The sequence below is a fragment of the Cupressus sempervirens genome, chromosome 10 (assembly GCF_028749045.1).
Source record: "Cupressus sempervirens isolate cs-2001-9-10 chromosome 10, ASM2874904v1, whole genome shotgun sequence".
NCBI lineage: Eukaryota > Viridiplantae > Streptophyta > Pinopsida > Cupressales > Cupressaceae > Cupressus > Cupressus sempervirens.
The window spans coordinates 995,164,837-995,183,490 of record NC_143127.1 but is presented as its reverse complement, the minus strand read 5'-3'; the positions used below and the strand labels follow the sequence as shown (position 1 = coordinate 995,183,490).

Below are 18,654 nucleotides of genomic sequence, written 5' to 3'. Positions count from 1 at the left end.
GTACTGTTACTTGTTTTGAACAGCTTGAGAGGTATTGTATTGGAATAGATAGAGCTGATCTTTCTACTAAAAGAATTTTGACGAAAAGGTACATGCTGATAGTGTAATCAGAAACTTTAGTTACTTTTGCTCTCAAGTTCTTCAGCAGACCCCGGTAACCAAAGGATTCCCATGAACAAATTTACTTTCAGCCTCAATCTCTTTTCTCATAATGTAAACGTTTCTGCCTCTGAGCATACAATCCAAAATTTTACATCAGATCAATGCTACGCATCAAATGCTTTGAACAGATTTTTAGAATATCCTAACAAGACTCATCTTGAATCCATACTCCACCCTGTGGTGAACGATCTCTATAAAAATTGAGGCATTAGTATCTTTGCCTCTGTTATATATTTTGTATGATAACTCCGCCTGTGCCATGTCATGCATTCTAACTTCATATTTGGGCACTTCCTCTTTTGTATACTTGAAGACTCATGAATATCATATATATGAATTGTTTGGATTATACACTTGAACAATTTGCTATCAACAGGTAATATAGTGACCATTCTTTCTGGACATGCAGTTTGACCTATTCTGTCAAAATCTTTGACTGTATACAAATGCCTTAACTATTTGCTGCATAATGTTAAGAAGCAAGAATAATGACAGAATGAATTTAGATCTATGCCTTCTCTTTATCTGCTATATCTTGGTAAATTCTTGGGCACCAAAGTCTGCCTACTCCAGATAGAGGCAACCTTCAAGTATTCTCCTGAGGCTGGTATAGCAATTCTGGTGATAAGGGTTTGCTTGGGCTTCTGATCTTCCCTGTTTACGATAGTCTTTACCAAAGATAACACTTAATACTCCCTGTATATACCAATGCCACATGCAAAATTTTAAATTTTTAGAGTGTCCATGTAAAAATCTGTAAACAAGCTCTTGTTTGAGTAATCCTTATTATGATCTAAAAATAGAATATTGATCTCCAACATGCTTCACGAATAGAAGCTCAAACTCCTGTGAAAATCTAGGCTCCCGATTTCATATTGCTCACTTTTCAAGATCAAAAATGGAAGCTAGAATTTTGGGCTCCATCACCTTAAAGGCCAATTTTGTAACTTTTTGAAATTTACTATAGTATAGTCTGAACATTACCAATCAAAAAAAAATTATTAAATTTATTTTTCTTTTTTAATAAAATTTTATTGTTTAATTATTATTTATTATTGAATCTTATTTCAAACGAGATAATCCTATTTTGGATGATAAAACTCCCAACGCCCTTGGTGAGACTGTGTGAAAAGTGTTAAGTGATGAGCCAGTTGTAATAATGGAGACAATCAATGGAGAACAATTTGGGTTGGGGCTATAATTAGATATGGTATTTGAAGAACTTGGAGAGATATTTGAAGATCGACTTATCAAAGAAACGTTAGTTTTTCAAGACATATTTACCAAGCTACACAAAGACGCATGGTTTATGTGACAAAGGGATAGAAAAGTCGAAGAGACACTCCATGGACTTAAAATCAAGATTAAATCCTGCACTTTTCACTCACGAATATGATGCTAATGCAAGTGGGATAATACACAATAAACTTCGACTTCCTGAAGCTGTGGATGATCAATAACAATCTCCATTCAAAGACAAAGCACACCAGGTGTTTCTTTCCCTGCTTTTAATTTTGAAAGTGATCAATTTGATAATCAAAATTTAAGAAAGACGAATTGTACTTGGATAGGTCATGGACCAAATGAATTGTCTCAATTGTTGATCTTGCATGATACATTTCCTGAATTTGAGCTTTAGGTGGTAAAACATTTCTCAGATTACCAAGATGAATTTGCAAGACTTAGAACCATCACCAATTACTTTTTATTGCTAAGCACTTTGAGATATCATGTCAGGTTATGTGTATATTTAAGTCTTTAAAGTGTTGTTTGTTTAAATGTTTTGTACATAGAATAGGTCTGCCTTGACTAACTTAAGTAGTTTAGAGTTACTTTTAGTTTGCTTTTCGTTTGCATCATTTGCTTCTAGTTACTGGTTCGCTATTACTTTAGTTATTTCTTTCCTTTCATTGTTTATTTAGGTTGCATTAAAAAGTCAGGTTCCAGATCCACCTTGATTCATTTGCCCCAAGAAGTTTAGTTACTTGGTTAGTTTGCTTTAGTTCAGATGTTCCTACTTTGTTTAGTTTGGGTTTGTGGGATCCCAATTTCAACTTATATGGGGCATAACTCCGACTTTATAATCCATTCCATTTCATGGATAGCTACTCATAAGTACTAAGAATCTGCGGTGGTTCCTCTTCAATTTTGTCATTAAGTTAGAATTTGTCCTCAATTTGGAAGGGAATCACCCATTGTGTCTTAGTCTTTTGATTACTATATCTTACACATAATTAATTGCTCTAGTCATTGGGATTTCTTAGGAGAAACTTTAGTTGGTAAAAAAATCTTTAGTCTTGCTTCAACACCACTGTAATTCTCAAACCCATAATGAGCTTAATTGCTTATGAGTGTTGGTGTAAATAAGTATCTACTTATTACACTTTACTTAAGTTTACTTAGGTCAATGCATTATTTTATTATTTATTAGTTTGAAACCTAAGAGTTTGTGTACTCTTATGAGTTGTCATGTTAACAACACAGAAGTAAGCAACTCTAATTTAGCACATGGTGTCTACAACACTGGAGTTTGCATAATTAATTGAGTTGTCATGTTGACAACACAGTTATTCACACTCTTAATTAAGCACATGGTGTCTACAACATAATTTTACGTGACCCACTTGTGTAGGCTTATCCTCTCATCAACACACTAACTTAATGGAGGATAATCCACTCTTGGTGGACATGTGCTTAGTTGTGACGCTTATCCTATTGCTAACTCCTAGACATTTTAGAAGCATTCAAGAGGCCTTTATATTCAGGCACTCCTAGTGTGTATGTACATTAATTGAATATCATATTGTTATTCTAATCATACTTTGGTCCATTCTGTGCTTGTGCTTGAGTTCCTTGATCTTGGGTGATTTTGCCCTAAGGCAAATTCTTACATGGTATCAAAGTTGAGGGAATTTCTCTTCACATAGCCATTAGAGACCATTTTCTTGCTTCACCTCTTGGAGGACCTCGACTCAAATCCAGAGTATTGCAATCATTGGGAGTGTCTAGAGCCAAAACGAACCTCGCCATTGCTTCCGGAGTGTCGATTCGGTGAAATATGACTATAAATTCGCCTACAATAGGCCATAGTCAAATTTGAAGCAAAAATTTTTTGCAAGCCGCACCCGAAGGCCCGATTTGCAAATCCGGTATGACCATTTTTAGATCTATTTAAATTATTTTTTAGATCTGAATTTTTTCTCTGCAATTTCCGTCTTCAACTTTTTTGAATTTTTTTGAAATTTGCAGAGAAATTTTTTTGCAACTGGGTGGTGAAACCCCGCCCCCGTAGGGAATATTCACTGTAATTTTGGAATATTCGATCTTCGGGCACATTTCACAGTCTGGCATCGCATTTCCAATTTTCAGCAGGCACTTATCAACCTCAAACAAATCTAGCGCAGACAACAATTCCGGCCAGCTCATACAACACACGGCAGCTCATCACTCAAAGCAGCTTCAAAGCCGAATTCATTGTTGTGTGCATTGGCTTTTATACATTTGACACACCGATTGCACAAGCAATGTGGGACTTTTAAAAGTCGTCCCACCATGTTCCCTTCTACCGGCGTCAGTTTTTTCAAATCTCGGCAGTGGTTTAAATCCCATCTCCCGGCATCCCAATCGTCGACAATGGACCCATCCCCCCAGCGGCATCCCCTTTCCGTCCATCAATCGTATCTTCCTTCTAGCAACAAGCTCCTCGGCACGGCTTCCTTTTTCTGATAGCCTGTAATACTCCTAGCACGACAAAACATTTTCCGGCCAAGTTGCCACACGGCGTCCGACATCAAACCCCGACCCAGCCACATCTGCAGCCAGAGCCCAATCAACCAAAGACCCGGCCGAGTCACTACCACGTAGGACAAACCACGTCAGTGGATCCAACTCATTTACCACGCTGCATGACCATACCTTTCGTACAATCCACGTGTACAGACCATATGCCCATGCAGACGCCACGTCATCACCGACTCAGCCTGCCACGTCAGTGTGACCCTACAATTCGTATGCCACGTCAGATCCATGTGTCTCCTCTATACAACTGATGTACGCTAACATCTTCTGCCACATCATCAAGGGCATCTTTTTCGTTGTCACATTTTTACTATGTTAAATTTGACAGTTGTTTGACTGTCATCCGCAAGCCAGAATACACTGCCGCAACAGTCGTTTGACCGTCAAATTTAACCTTGCAGTTTGCTGCCCAAACCCCTCTCTAGATTCAGTTTTGATTTGACAATCTGACTTTGGGAGGCCATAACTCAGTCATCCGGACTCCAAATTAGGTGCGATTTTTGGCAACTATACCTGTCCAATCCTGCATTTTGCAACTTCAAATGCTCTGTACGAGCTCCTCTAGAGACATTTTCAAGTTTCGTTTTTTTGGAAGTGTTTAATTTTTCGTCTACTTTTCAAATCTGCAATCAGATTATAGGGTTGTGTGGACAGAAATATCACTTTTAGAATTAGGTCCTTTTCTGCACTGTATTGCTTTGATTACTCTTCAAAATTGTTGTACATCTAAGCTATAGTGCTTAGTACCAGATTTGAACCTCAAAAGACAGTTATAAATAGCAAAATCAAAAGTCCACTTTGTCCATTTTGACAAGTGGCCTATTGTAAACGCACTACATATAAAGTGCCAAAAGCATCATTTTTGGGGGCATTCTTTGATTAAGTGAATAGAAGGGGTGTGTCTTGTGTTCTTGTGTCTCTCTTTTGTGCTCTTTTACTTTTCTACATCATGGGTTCACCTAAAACTCCAATTCTAACCTCACACAATTATACTACATGGAAAGATATTGTATGGAGTAGATTAATGGAAAAAGGTTTAAATCTATATGTTGATGGTACAATTACCAAACCCACTGATGCTACAACACTAGTTGATTGGAAAATCAAAGACAATCAGGGTTTAGGAATTATCAGGAGTTGTGTTCATAGAGATCTCTTCTTCCACATTTCCAGCTTTAAGGAAGCCAAGGGTGCTTGGGACAAACTTGAAGGGTTGTATGGTAAGGTGGATGAGGAAAAGGGATTCCAAATTGAGGATGATCTACTTCTCTTGGATCCTAAGAATTTTGACACAATTCAAGACTATATCAACAAAGCCAATGAATTGAGAGCACTACTTAAGGATTGTGGTAATCCCATGAAGGATGATCGATTGATTCATCACATCTTGAAGAGGCTACCTTCAGAGTATGCATCTTTTGTTTCGAGTTACAACACTCACACGTTGACCATGGGAAGTGCCTTCACTAAACCTTCATTTGATGCATTTGCAGAAATGTTGATGTTGGAACAATCCAAGCTGATAGATATGAGAATTCTCAAGTCATCAAAGACCAAAGCATTGGTGGCTACTAATGAGAACCAATCAAATCAAGGCGGAAAAAGTTCTACCAACAGCAAGAAAAAGCAGTGGAAACAAAAATCACAATCAAAGACAACAATCTTCCTCTTCACAACAAGGCAATTCTTCTTCCAACAAGAAGGGAAACAATGATAAGAACGACAAAATATTTTGTGCATATTGCAAGAAACCGAATCATGATGAGCATCATTGCAAGACTAAGAGAATCAATGAGTTGGAAAACTTACTTAGGAAGAACAAAATCAATGTGCCAAATGCTTCCAAGGATTCAACTCCACCCACTTCAAAGGGAAAAGGGCAAGCACTTATGGCTGGTTCAAGTTCTTCAGGGGAATGGATTCTTGACTCAGGTGCCTCATATCATATGGGTTCTTCAAAAGGACACTTTTCTTCATTGAGGCAGTCTAAGGTACCTCACATCTTGTAGGGGATGATACAAAAATGGAAGTTGAAGGGAAAGGACAAGTTGAGATGGAAAATGGGGAGTTCAAAGAAGTTCTCTATGTTCCCAACCTTAGCTCTAATCTCCTTTCAATCTACCAAATCACTCACTATGGAGATGGCAATAAAGTTAAGTTCCTTCCTGATTCAGTAATGGTGCACAATCTTAAAGATGATTCATTGGTTGCAGTGGGTAAAGTCAATCATGACAAAAGGCTTTATTCCTTCTCCCACTTTGTGCCTAACTCTCCTTCACATGCCTTGCTGACACAATCTCATTCACGAAGCAAATTATGGCATGAGCGGTATGGACATCTTGCCTTCCGCTATCTTCATCAACTTAGGTCAAACAATATGGTCAAAGGTCTACCTACAATCAACTTTTCTAAGGGTGAATGTTCAACTTGTTCAATGGATATGCATCTAGAAGAGATGTCTGATAAAGGGAAGTCTTCAAGAGCATCAATTGTTCTTGAGTTGGTTCACACAATTCTAGCAGGTCGTTTTGTAGTAACATCAGTTAGCAAGGGTTGCTATATCCTCACTTTCATTGATGACTTCTCACGCTACACGAGTCTACTTTCTTGATCACACGAATGAAGTGTTTGATAAGTTTCTAGCCTCCAAGAGTCATGTTGAAAAGCAATCAAGGAGGACTTCTCTGAACTTGAGGGTATTGATCTTCAGAATCCAGTAGCATTTAGTCCACAAAAGACAAATGTTGCAGCAATGAGGATTAGAACTCTTAAGTCAATGGCAAGTTGCATGATTCAAGCCAAGTTTCTTGATCCATCACTTGAAGTCGAAGCTATAAGCAGTGCCAATCACATACTTAACAGGTCTCCTCATTGTGTCTTAGATGGAAAAACTCTTTTTGAGGCATGGTGCGGAAGAAAACCACTTGTGAAACACTTCAGAGTCTTTGGTTGTCCAGCATGGGCAAACATATCTTCAATGCAAGGCACCACCACCAAGGCCTTGTACTTTCATTGGATATGAAGACAGTGTTAAGGCATGTAGACTTATGGATCCTCAGACTCATGAGATTTTCATAGAGAGGAATGTTCACTTTGAGGAAAGTTCACCTAGCTTATCCTCTAATCCTCTCCCTACTTCATACATTGTGAAAACTGATAGTGACAACAATGATAGTGATTCAATAGATTCAAATATGTGGGATCCTATTGACAGATACAGGAAGAGGTCACAGCATCAACACATTCTACATGCATACATTGCTATAGTGATAGGTCTATGTAATCCAGCATAGTTGGGTACACCTTGTAGTTCCAGCATCAAGGGATGACTACATAATAGATATTTTAGGTTTGTTTATGGAGTCATACATAGCAGATTTGGGAGACATCATTGATGATACACATCTTCTCTTTGATGAAGAAGATCCTTCTTCAGTTGTTATGAGGGCTCACTCTGACCCTCTCGTCCATTCTCTAAATGATCAATCTTACTAGGTTGATATGATTGTGGATCCTTATGTACAGCAGTTGCAAGAGGTCTCTTTATCATTTGAGGAGATAGTTGGTTCTTTGGGATATGTTCTACATCCATCCTTGCTAGATCTGAACTTGTTCTTTTCAGTAGTGTTGGAAGGGGCAACCATCAGTATCGACATAGGGACAGTTGAGCAGGTTTCAGAGACACCATTCATCATCGGGATTCTTTCTACACATTGGAGAAGCATCTCATATGTACCTATGATATTGTTTCTTCCAAAGGGTAGGAACATTATTCAGCAGTCATGGATCAGCTTCTACATTGGAGCAGCTATCACTAATCGACATTCTACATTTGGGGGGGGGGGGGACTACCTTGCCTCCTTTCTTCTTCTTTCTTATGGGGGGGACCTTTTCCTCTTTTGGGATTGTGTTCTTCTCGTACTTCTCTATTGTATATACTTGATGTATGTCGTAATGGGGGGGTCTTGATTACTCCATCCATCCATGCATCTTGTTTTTTCATCTCTTCTTTGGGGGAGGGTTTTTTCTATGAGATTTTCCCTCTTTCTCTGCTTTATGAGAGATTTCATTACATTTTGTACATGGGTACTTACCATAGCCTAGTAGCCGGAACCCATCATGCATTTTCATCCTAGCTTTTGTGAGCTTAAGTGCATTCCCTTAAGTTGCACTTAAGGGGGGTGTTGGTGTAAATAAGTATTTACTTGTTACATTTTACTTAAGTTTACTTAGGTCAATGTATTATTTTATTATTTATTAGTTTGACACCTAGGAGTTTGCGTACTCTTATGAGCTGTCATGTTGACAACACAGAAGTAAGCAACTCTAATTTAGCACATGGTGTCTACAACATAATTTTATGTGACCCACCTGTGTAGGCTTATCTTCTCATCAATGCACTTATCTTCTCATCAATGCACTAACTCCTGTGCTTAATGGAGGATAATCCACTCTTGGTGGACATGTGCTTAGTTGTGAGGCTTATCATATTGCTAACTCCTAGACATTCTAGAAGCATTCCAAAGGCCTTTATATTCAGGCACTCCTAGTGTGTATGTACATCAATTGAATATCATATTGTTATTCTGATCATACTTTGGTCCATTCTGTAATTGTGCTTGTGCTTGAGTTCCTTGATCTTGGGTGATTTTGCCCTAAGGCAAATTCTTACAATGAGCATAAATGAAAATATGAAAGATGTGAGAACTATCATTGAATATTTGGCTCTAGGAATTCGTAGATATCTCTACCGAGGCTATGGATGTCTCACTGGCAGTAGAACAATGTTCATGGGAATTACAACAATAACCTCATCTAGGCTATGGACACCTAACTAGCATTGAAGCTCTATGCAAGATGCTTTCGAAGTATGAATACCTTAAATAGCTAGCTACTATGGATCTTAGGGAGTTTTCAATGGTCTTGAGTAGGAATGAATACACCTGCACACACTTGGGTAATCAAAGATGAAGTGTTTTGATTCAACTTTTGATTTTTCCTTCCTTTTTAAGCACATTTCCTAGTTTCTTGATGAGTTGGAATGAATTTTCAAAAATTTCAAGTATCGATTGTGTTTGTATTCTTGAAATGTTCAGGAAAAAAATTTCAGGTTGGCACTAGCGTTGTGTTGAAAACACACACCCCATTGCAAATGGGAACCCCCAATTTTTGGGTTTCGCGATTGGTCATTTGTCTGTTTTAGTCTTAGTTCAGCAACTTTTTTGAGTTTCCAAGGGTGATAAGGTACAAAATTGGCCAAGATTGAGATGCAAGTCAGTTTTAGTTGCAAGTCCAAGTCTTGTAGTGGATAGGAAGTTTCAAGTGTCGAGTCATGGTCCATGCTTGGTTGAAATCTAATCTCAAATTGCAGAAGAAATCTTGGGAAAACATGTGAATTGGATAGGATGGTAATGAAAAACCAAGCCGAATTTCAACATCATACTCAATGTTGGAGCCCAAGAGATCCCTGATTTCCGACCACTCCCTAGGGCTTGAAGCCCAAGCGTACCTAGATTTCTGCTCTAAAATTGGGGCTATCAAACCTAAGCCAAATGTGAATTTGATCTGCAATTGAAGAAAAATGCTTAATGGTTAAGTGGAATCTAACGTTGCCTTGAAACTTAACTTGATTGTCATGTCAAGTATGCAATTTTCAAATAGTCCCTATCCAAATTGCAATCAAGTGATAATGATGTTGATCGGATAATAAATGTTGACTTGAAAACAATCACAAATTGGAAATCAGTAGAAGCAAACAATTACTCACATTGGCACATTAATACAGTTAGAAACACACCCAAACCTAAAGAGAAAGGTGAAAGTGACAATGATGAACACCGAGTTGAAGATGTCATGAACCTATATGAATGGGAGTTACTATCCCAAAAGAATGCCACCAAAAACTTTAATAGAAATGAATGTGCTAGACACACACTAGTATGATCTTAATCACCCATGGAATAGAAACAACATTTCCCACAAACTACATAAATGTGTTGCGCACTTCACATCTAATGGCAAATTACAAACAGATGGCTCGACTTACCTCCTAGACCACAAACATCAACATGCAATAGACATTCACTCAAAATCATCTGAACCCATTCCAAAAGACCTGCTCTACAACAAGTGACGAAGATGGTCAAGCTCATGGCTTAAGTTGTCCTCGTCACGAATGTCATAAGCTCTCAAAAAGCTGGGGATTTTGAAACCCCAACTTTTTTGGCTAGGGTGGTGATGCAATGAGAAGTGGATATAAAGGTTTGTGTGGGCAGCTTTGAGGTAAAGTGGATGACCAAGGGAGCCACTAGTCAGTAGGTTGAATGCGTGAATAGACAAAAAAGAAATGTAGCGTCTTGCAGTGTAAAAATTACTCAGAACATTCTTTTTTGAGCGAGTGCTCTCTCACTCTTCTAATTGTGCAAACTCACTTGTGGCTCCCCCATTGCTTAACTCAAACCCATCATCGAATCACGTGCAATGTCTCAATCTTGTCTTTGTGTTCCCTCTTTATCACATGCCAACAGCTCAATTACAATGCCCATTTTACTCCTACTTGTGGCCCCAACAAATTTCTCCTGCTTTGCCCACTCCATCCCAACACGCGATGCCATCTCTCTCCCACTCATTGCCCTTTTCATCCCAACTCATTATTTAGCAAGGCTCTTTGTCTGGTACTATCCTTCCTACTCATTGCTCACCTCTAGCAGTCTAGAGTTCTTCTCCTACGCAAGAGGAGATTTTGAACAACTCCCCAGACTTCTGCGATGAGGTTTCTCTAAACAATTTTGAGTCTTGACCATTATGAGGTTGCTCAAAACGATGAAAACATGGATACGAGGCGTCATTACCATTCGCTGACGATCTCCTTGAAGCAACAAGGGTCCTCTTTCAAAAGTTGCTTGGGGTCACATCTAGGTACAATTGCATTTTCTTCTTCTCACCTATCCATCCCTTCTATTTCATCCAATTCAGTTCTATTTACTTGTTCACATATGCATATCTCTCTCAAGATGCCACCTCTAACATTCTTTGTCATGTTGTCATTCTCCCTCTTCTTAACACTTCTAATCTACCTCATGTCATTTCTGAGTTGGGAGGAGAGTTGCCTCCGTCGCACATGGACCCCTCTTTGGTCTATCATGTTTATCCCCAATTATAAGCTAGCTCAACCGTTGACCAAGTGGTAGTTGTCCTCAGTGTTTTGTCCCCCATCCAGCATCATCCCTCCAACTTCTTGTCCCCCCATCCCCATTGTTCTTCCCTCTTTTGTTTCTCTTTTGATCATGTGTCTCATTTTGCTTCCCCCTTTCCTCATTGTCCTTGTAACTTCAAGTGCAAGCCTCTCCGAGGAGGATGGAGCTTATTCTGGTTCTTGGCTGCATAATTAATTGTAGCATTAGGATATGGCCACCTTGGAATATCCTTATATGGAGCGGCAAACGACCCTTGAGATATTTGCTTCTTAAGAGCAAGAAGTTGATTTGCCAGCTTCTCAACCAATGGATCGGTTGAAACTAATGAAGAAGATTCCACACAGGAATTGTTCTCGAATTGGTTGGAATCCTTACGGATATTTCCTAGAAGTATTAGATCATCTTCAATTTTTGTTGCCAAAGTTTGTGCGAGAGTCAAAGTAGGAGCAGCCCTTCTCAGCAAGAAACTTGTGTGAGAGTCAAAGTAGAAGGAGCAGCCCTTCTCAGCAAGAAACTAACTTCTGGAAGTTGAGTGTTAATAAAGAAACATTTCAAATTCGCAGCAATAGGTTGAGAAGCAGTGGAAATCCGATTGGCCAATTTGTTGAACTTAAAAATAAATTCCCACATCCCATCATTTGCTTCCTTCTTCAGCTATGTGAGTTGTGCTAGGAGAACATGCTCATCTTCTACAGGCTTGAATCTTTCAAGAAACTTAGTCCGCAAGGATGCCCAACTGTTACATCCAAAAATTTTGACCTAATTTTAAACTTGTTCATAACTGTTGGATTTAACAAATTATTCTTTCATGATCATGTGAAATAGGTAGTTATTTTTATACGTTGTATTAACTGTTAATGAGATGGTCGTTGACCACTAACTATTATTAGATGATTAGCAGTTGCTTGATTTAAAATAATGATTATTATGTTTATATGAAATTATTATAGAATTATTATTATGGCGAAAGTGTTTTCATGGGTGATTGTAGGAGAAGATGTAGGGGAGGTAAGCATTGCTAAACACGATCATTGGAATGGGATGTTCACTTAGTTTAGTCATCAAAATCGGCAGGTATGACCTTAAACTTCTTTGGAAATGACGTAATGACTTGATCACAAGATACATTTATAGGACCCGCATGAGCTATTAAGAAAATAATCTACGAAAACATAAAATAATCTAATTAAAACATAAAACATACCTCAAAAGATTTTTAATTGATCTTCATCATATTATTATAATAAATATTTACATACGTACATATAAATATAAAAATGAAATGGCACCAATAAATTATAATAACATAATTTAATGATGTCACCCCATTGATATACTTACATGAACGTATATAAGTATATATTATAATAATGATTGAAATTATAATCTTTCAACTCTTCTTTTCAACCTTTTTTTTCTTTCCCTCTCTTTTCATATTCGATTTAATACTTGGAATTTTGAATCGGATATAATCTTTTGAAACCGACGGAAGCCAAGGAGTCATGATCGCTCTCCATATATGGAAGTCGTGAGGGAGAGATGGGATCACCTTTTTCCTTGGTGCCCGGACTTCTTTCTACCTTGCTAAGTTCCAATTTTTCCTTGTCTCATTAACCAAATTCAACCCTACATTGTTACGTCTGCAATCTACCATTTTTATGTTTGCAATCTGCCATTGTTACGTCTACAATATACCATTGTTACAACCTTGTTCAGATAGTGCGATTTCACCATAGCCGAGCAAGCATTCCAGCTGGAATACAGAGATATAAGCGCTAGAAGTGACGTTTTTAAGAAACGCGAGGGAGTCGATCAGTTTGCCAGTTCCTCAAGCAATACATATCAGGGCATGAATTACCTTTCAATGTTTTCGAATACATATTTCATTGCAGTCGGCTAAGTTTAGGAGTCTCCTTCTCTATAATTGTGATCATACTATTTAACTTGTTGAACATTCCCTGTAATATACATTGAGTTTTTTCTTTTTGTTTCATTGTATCCAGAACCATCTTTAAAGAAGTCAAGTAGTACCTCTTAAAAGGAGTCTCAGAATGTAGTAAAAACCTTATGAAGTTTTTGATTTCAATAATAAGTTTTATGTTGTCTCAAACTATGATAAAAGATATTAAGAGCAGATTGCTCATAACCTTTCCAAAACACCTGGGAATCACGGGCAAGATAGCCATGATATGGTGAAGAGGTGTAAAAGGGCAGAGTGCTCATAATTTTAATACACCTAGGAATCACCGGCTATGTAGCCAAGTATGGTGAAGAGGTGGAATGAATCTGCAAGAAAACAATAAAGAAATCAAACAAGAATACCTTAAACGAAATATACTTAATAGCTCATGCTCATCCCTGTAATGAATCCTGTTGTCAAGTCGAGCGGTGGTGATCAGGTCGTTGAACCCATCAAAAATCCTTGGCCAAGGTAGTTTATAGGCATGTGTGCCATCTAATGATCACTTGATGTTAGTAGCGTCAGTTATGTGAGCATGTCCATTTCATAACTGAACGGACATTCAAAACACCAAGATGCTCAAGTGGCTAGACTGAAAAACATCCCAAGCCCAATCTCGAGGTAGGGAGGGCCATTCTAATTTGATAGAATGTATGGGGATAAGTATGGTCCAAGGTTGGGAGGTTAAGTCTATGTCAATGCTTCTCCTCTCACCAAAGTCAAGGCTTGCACAACCAGCTAAAGATCCTTCGATGATGCTTGTATGTTCCATTCCTTCTTTTCTTGTTAAGCATTTACTTTACTTGAATACAATTATGAATAATTAATCATTAATCTAGCTATTACAGTTGATCGTGAATACAATTATGCTAGTTGATCGTTAATCTATTTATTTCAACTAAACATGAATACAGTTGTGAATAGTTAATTGTTGATCTAGTTATCTCAATTGAATGTGATTTTAGTTATTTTCTGTTAATTGTTAAAAGCAGTTAATGTCATGTGAAAAGGATTCAATTATCAATTTAAAAATGTTGGGAGATTTTAGTTTAAACCGTCTTTGATTTAGATATGAAAATCCGTATGTTACACCAACCCATGATGGACTTAGGTTCCAAGTTGTAGAACCAATCAACTGCTATACCTTGTAAGGTCTCAATAAAGAGTCTCACAGAGATATCTTCATGTTCAACACCAAAAACTCCTACAGCAATGTAGAAAGCCTTAATGTGTTCATCTGGGTGTTGTTTATTGTCCTGTAAAATTTGGGAAAATGCTTACAGGAACCTTGAGGTAGCGCATGTAACGGTGTTGCAAGATTTAGTGGGCCAAAAGATGCTCCCCATTGTCCAGTGTCCATATTGGTATTAGAAATATGGGTATGGATGGTATGAATAACAAGAATCAATTGTGTAGCAAAAACAAAGGGTTTGAGGAAAAATTGGGAAACTTCATTGGGTATAGCAACCTTCTTTTTGGAAGGAGGGTAACTTGTAGTTTGAAAAAGAGAAGGGATTTTAGTAAGTAAATCAAAACAAGCTTGTTGAGCCCAAAATGATCCAACAAAACTTGAGGAACTGTCAACCTTCTTTCTCCTGGAATACACATGCTCAAAACTTGTCAGTGTGATAGCCGGTAGTGCCAATTAGAACAAGGACTTGCAGCTTCAAACGAAAGCAAGAGGCCTCCGAATGCATTTGTATCCCCAACAAAGTCGCCAAAAAACTGTTGGGTGGATATTTTGCAACTAGCAACTTGTATCTCCTTAATTCACAAAAATAGTTAGAATTCTTTAATTTTGGAAGTCTTTGTGCCCCAATAGTAAAGGTTATTCTTATAGCATAAATTAAGACTAGACTTAGAGCCAAACTGGTATGCTTTCAGCTAGCCTTTGAGTTAGCATTGGTTTATCGGTATCACCGTTTACAACTTTTGATAGAAGTGTAATTTGAAGTTCCATCTTGCCCATTACTCGCTCCGCAGGTAAGTGGATTCTTTTCTGAAAGTTAAGAGAAAAGAATATTGGTAATACCCTTTCAAATCTCTCAACTTCTTGCTTACCTTGAGTTGATCCAAGGAACGGTGAGAAGGGGAAGCCTTCCCTTTAAAGTAAAAGAGACTCTATCTCACAAGTTGTGGCTGGTTTACCTATTTTGTGATTGAAGTTTACCCAAACTATTGGTTGCAAAATATCCACCCACCAATCCCCTCTTCAAAGGGGCATGTAAGGCTAGTTTATGTAACCAATTGATTAACAACTACTTTAAAAAATGGATTGTTGGAAAAGCAATTGGCAGACTTCAGCGAGTAGGATTTTGATGCTTAGAAATGTAATTTCTACTATTCCCATTTTTTCAATGAGGTGCTTAAAAATCCCCACCAAGATAGTGAAAGTGATTGAATAGAAAATGAGAAAGATTATCTGGAATGGTAATAGTGAGCAAGATAAGCCAAAAATGGAAGGGAGCGCTAGATTGCATAATTGTCATTTACCAAAAGAGGCCATAGGGCCCAAATTGATCCTAAGTATGTATTGTAAACGAAACCAAAAATGGATCAAGATTTTATTCGACAAATATGTAAATCCAACTCTCAAGAGCATATTCGCACTATTGAGAACCCAACAAGGGTGTGGTGGTGGTAACTAGCAATGTTTGAGGCGGCTGGAGGTTATTGGGTGTTTAGAGAGGTGGTAGCATGGAGACTAAGTTTACATCACCCACCTGCAAACAGTAATAGGCCATCCTTGGCCAAATCTTGTAGAAGAAAATAAGAATTATCTTCAATATTGATGAACCAGTCCTTCCTCCAGATAGTGAAGATTCTCCTGGGGGAAGAATACGTTTGTAGCACCGGTCCCACACCAACATTAATGTGGCATCAATTTTTACTTGAGTTAGGATTGAAAGTGGAGGTTTATTGGATTTCGTACGAGTGCACAAAGGAGGAACTTCTATACGGGATGAAACCTCTGCTCACCTTTAGCCAAGTAAGGGTTGTGTAGGCTGGTGAATGGCTCCACGTTGGTGAAATTTCTCCCCCTATGCACCCTTTTCTTTTGTGGAGAGACGTGTTAGAAAAGGAGGACTGAGGCTCAAATTGGGTGGGAGTACCTCAAGGACTTCCTTCAAGAGCAGGAAAACTTAAAGAAAGTGACAATGGAAGCTTGCGCAAAGAGCAGAGGAGAAGAAGAAACAGAGCAGAAAGAGGCAACAGTTCAATCCCTCAGACTTTTGGTGCAGTGCTCCCAAGGAAACCAAAGACAATTAGTATATATTTGGGCTTCCTAGTGCCCCTGTTTTTGGTTGTCATCGTAGGGATAAAGGATATATATACTGGTTTTCTGTAGATACTAGGGTGAAGGCCCGGAGGATATTATTGTTTCATTTTGTAAACCCTGGCTTATCTGAGCGGTTGCGAGAGGCAGCATTTTGGTCTGTTAATGGCCCGAATGTCATGTAATTGGTCTGAATAGTATCTCTGTGTACTAGCAAGTATTAGTAGTTTGCAGAATCGGAGTAGTATAGAGTATGTGAAAAATGTAAGCTCCTTTTCGATGCAGACAATATCTTTGTAATGGTCCTTTTAATATTGATAAAATTAAACTATTACCAATCACAAAAAATGAATGACAAGGTAACATATAGAAGACTCATAAATAAAACATGTTATGACGCACTAATTTACATATACCCTATTTTATATTTTAAATAAGATGATCACCAAGCCTAGCAAGCCATCACCAGGATTCAACCATGGTTATAAATGTTGATCTTTAACCAATACAGTGAAGGGAATTTGATGCAAAATAGGGGCACACTTTCTGCAATGGATTATAGGTAATAATGAAGCCGGTGTTCCAGCTTTGATGATGAGTGATTCCAAAGAAAATCAAAGATGTGGAGATGTGAGTTGTTGTGTAAAGACTTTACGCCATAATCAACTTTCCTCATTCAAGTATATTGAGTTCGGTCAATGTCCCGTTAACAAACGCAAACACAATGTTTTATGGATCATACTTGGAATAAAATCTGCGGAAATGATTGTTTAGGGCTTCGAGGATTTGTACAAAAAAATGCAACAAGATACGCTAGTGAAATATGTACAAACCTTGTGACCCACAAACTTGGCTCTTCGAAGGCACTCCCGATATAGCTGCAGGCAGTTATCCGCAGATTAATGGAACGAGTAAACATAGATATAACTGAATGAATATATACTTTGCTTACATTTCTACTGCTGTTAGCGATCTCGAGCGGAAGTGCTTTTGAAATGGAGGACATGGCTATCCGTCTGCGATTGAGACTTCACGCCGGGTTTCCAACGATTTGCTTTTTATACCGAAGGCGTTTATATGAAATCAATGGCGAGCTGATATATGAAATCAATGGCTCACCTTCGCCTAGCAGCATGGACGACCATTGCAGAATTTTTCACCGTCCATTTTGGTTAATTTTTATTCGCCAAAGTCTTCCTTGCTTGCCAACGTTTGAATGAATGAATGAACGAATGATTTTTAATGACGTCCGCGAGGTCATAAGTCTAAGGGACCCGCATAGAACTCCTAGTCAGTCTGATGTGATTTCTCCAGCCTGTCTCTTTTGTTGTGAATCTGCGTAAGTAAAATGGCTCCCTTGAGGAGTCTTGATCCTTTGAAAAGGTCTTTTATATTGTTTATTTTTAACGTTTCTTTGTGTTGGCTGCGAATGTCTTCGTATGTTGTACAATCCTTCAGATAGTGTCACTCTGTTTCCACAACATCCTTGTTGCAAAATCTACAAATTTTGTCCTCTCATTCTTCCTTAAGGACCTTTCATCTACCAGTTTCACATCTCAAACAATGAGAACTAGATCTCAATTGAGTGATTAGGATTCTTGCCTTTCCTTTGATCTCTGCTCCTAACTATTTTTTGTCGTCATCTTCGCATGTCGAGTTAAATTCTTTGACATAATATGCTTTTTTTCTACCTAACTGATTTTCCCACATGAAAGATATGAATTTTCCCACCACCCACTTTTTTATTTCAGAATTGTTTTCCGGCATTCGTGGTAGTCAATGTTCCACTTATTGAACCATTTATCGTTTTGGTTCTTCCATGTCTTCTTTTGACGAGTCAATTCTCCGTCAACCACCCTACTAGGCCAGCGATGTGCATCCATTTTATTCACCTTCTTTAGATAGATCAGCAATCTAACAATTGTCGAGGCCTCCATTGAGAACATTCCCGCCTCCGCTAAAATAATCTCATATGGGACTGTGGATTTGATTATGAGATTAGTTGTAATGAAGTGTTTCTGAATCTTTTCAATTTGTTGCCACTTATGATTTGATCGATTGCTCCCCCATACATCGCTGCCATATAAAATAACCGATATCACCAACGACCCAAAGAGGGTTTTCTTAGTCTTCAAGTCCCATAACTCTGTTGTCCTACACCTATTTTGAAGAAGATAAGATGTCTTCCATCCCCCTTGTATCCTTTTTGATCTGCATGTCTCCCAATTGAGCCAGTAATGAAAATCTATTCCCAAGTATTT

General features: G+C 38.2%; 1 protein-coding gene across 2 annotated transcripts in view; it reads right to left on the bottom strand.

Moving 5' to 3' along the window:
- The window catches only part of EMB2786 (COMPLEX 1 LYR-like protein), a 69,898-nt gene extending 52,285 nt beyond the window's left edge, over positions 1-17,613 (bottom strand). For both annotated transcript variants that reach the window (XM_089807691.1, XM_089807690.1), the window contains exons 1-2: positions 17,346-17,613; positions 17,227-17,271 (exon numbers count right to left, since the gene is read on the bottom strand). In XM_089807691.1, the coding sequence (XP_089663817.1) occupies positions 17,227-17,271; positions 17,346-17,399 (99 nt within the window). In that variant the 5' untranslated portion in view covers positions 17,400-17,613. The remainder of the gene's footprint in view (positions 1-17,226; positions 17,272-17,345) is intronic.
- Positions 17,614-18,654: the final 1,041 nt, after the last annotated feature.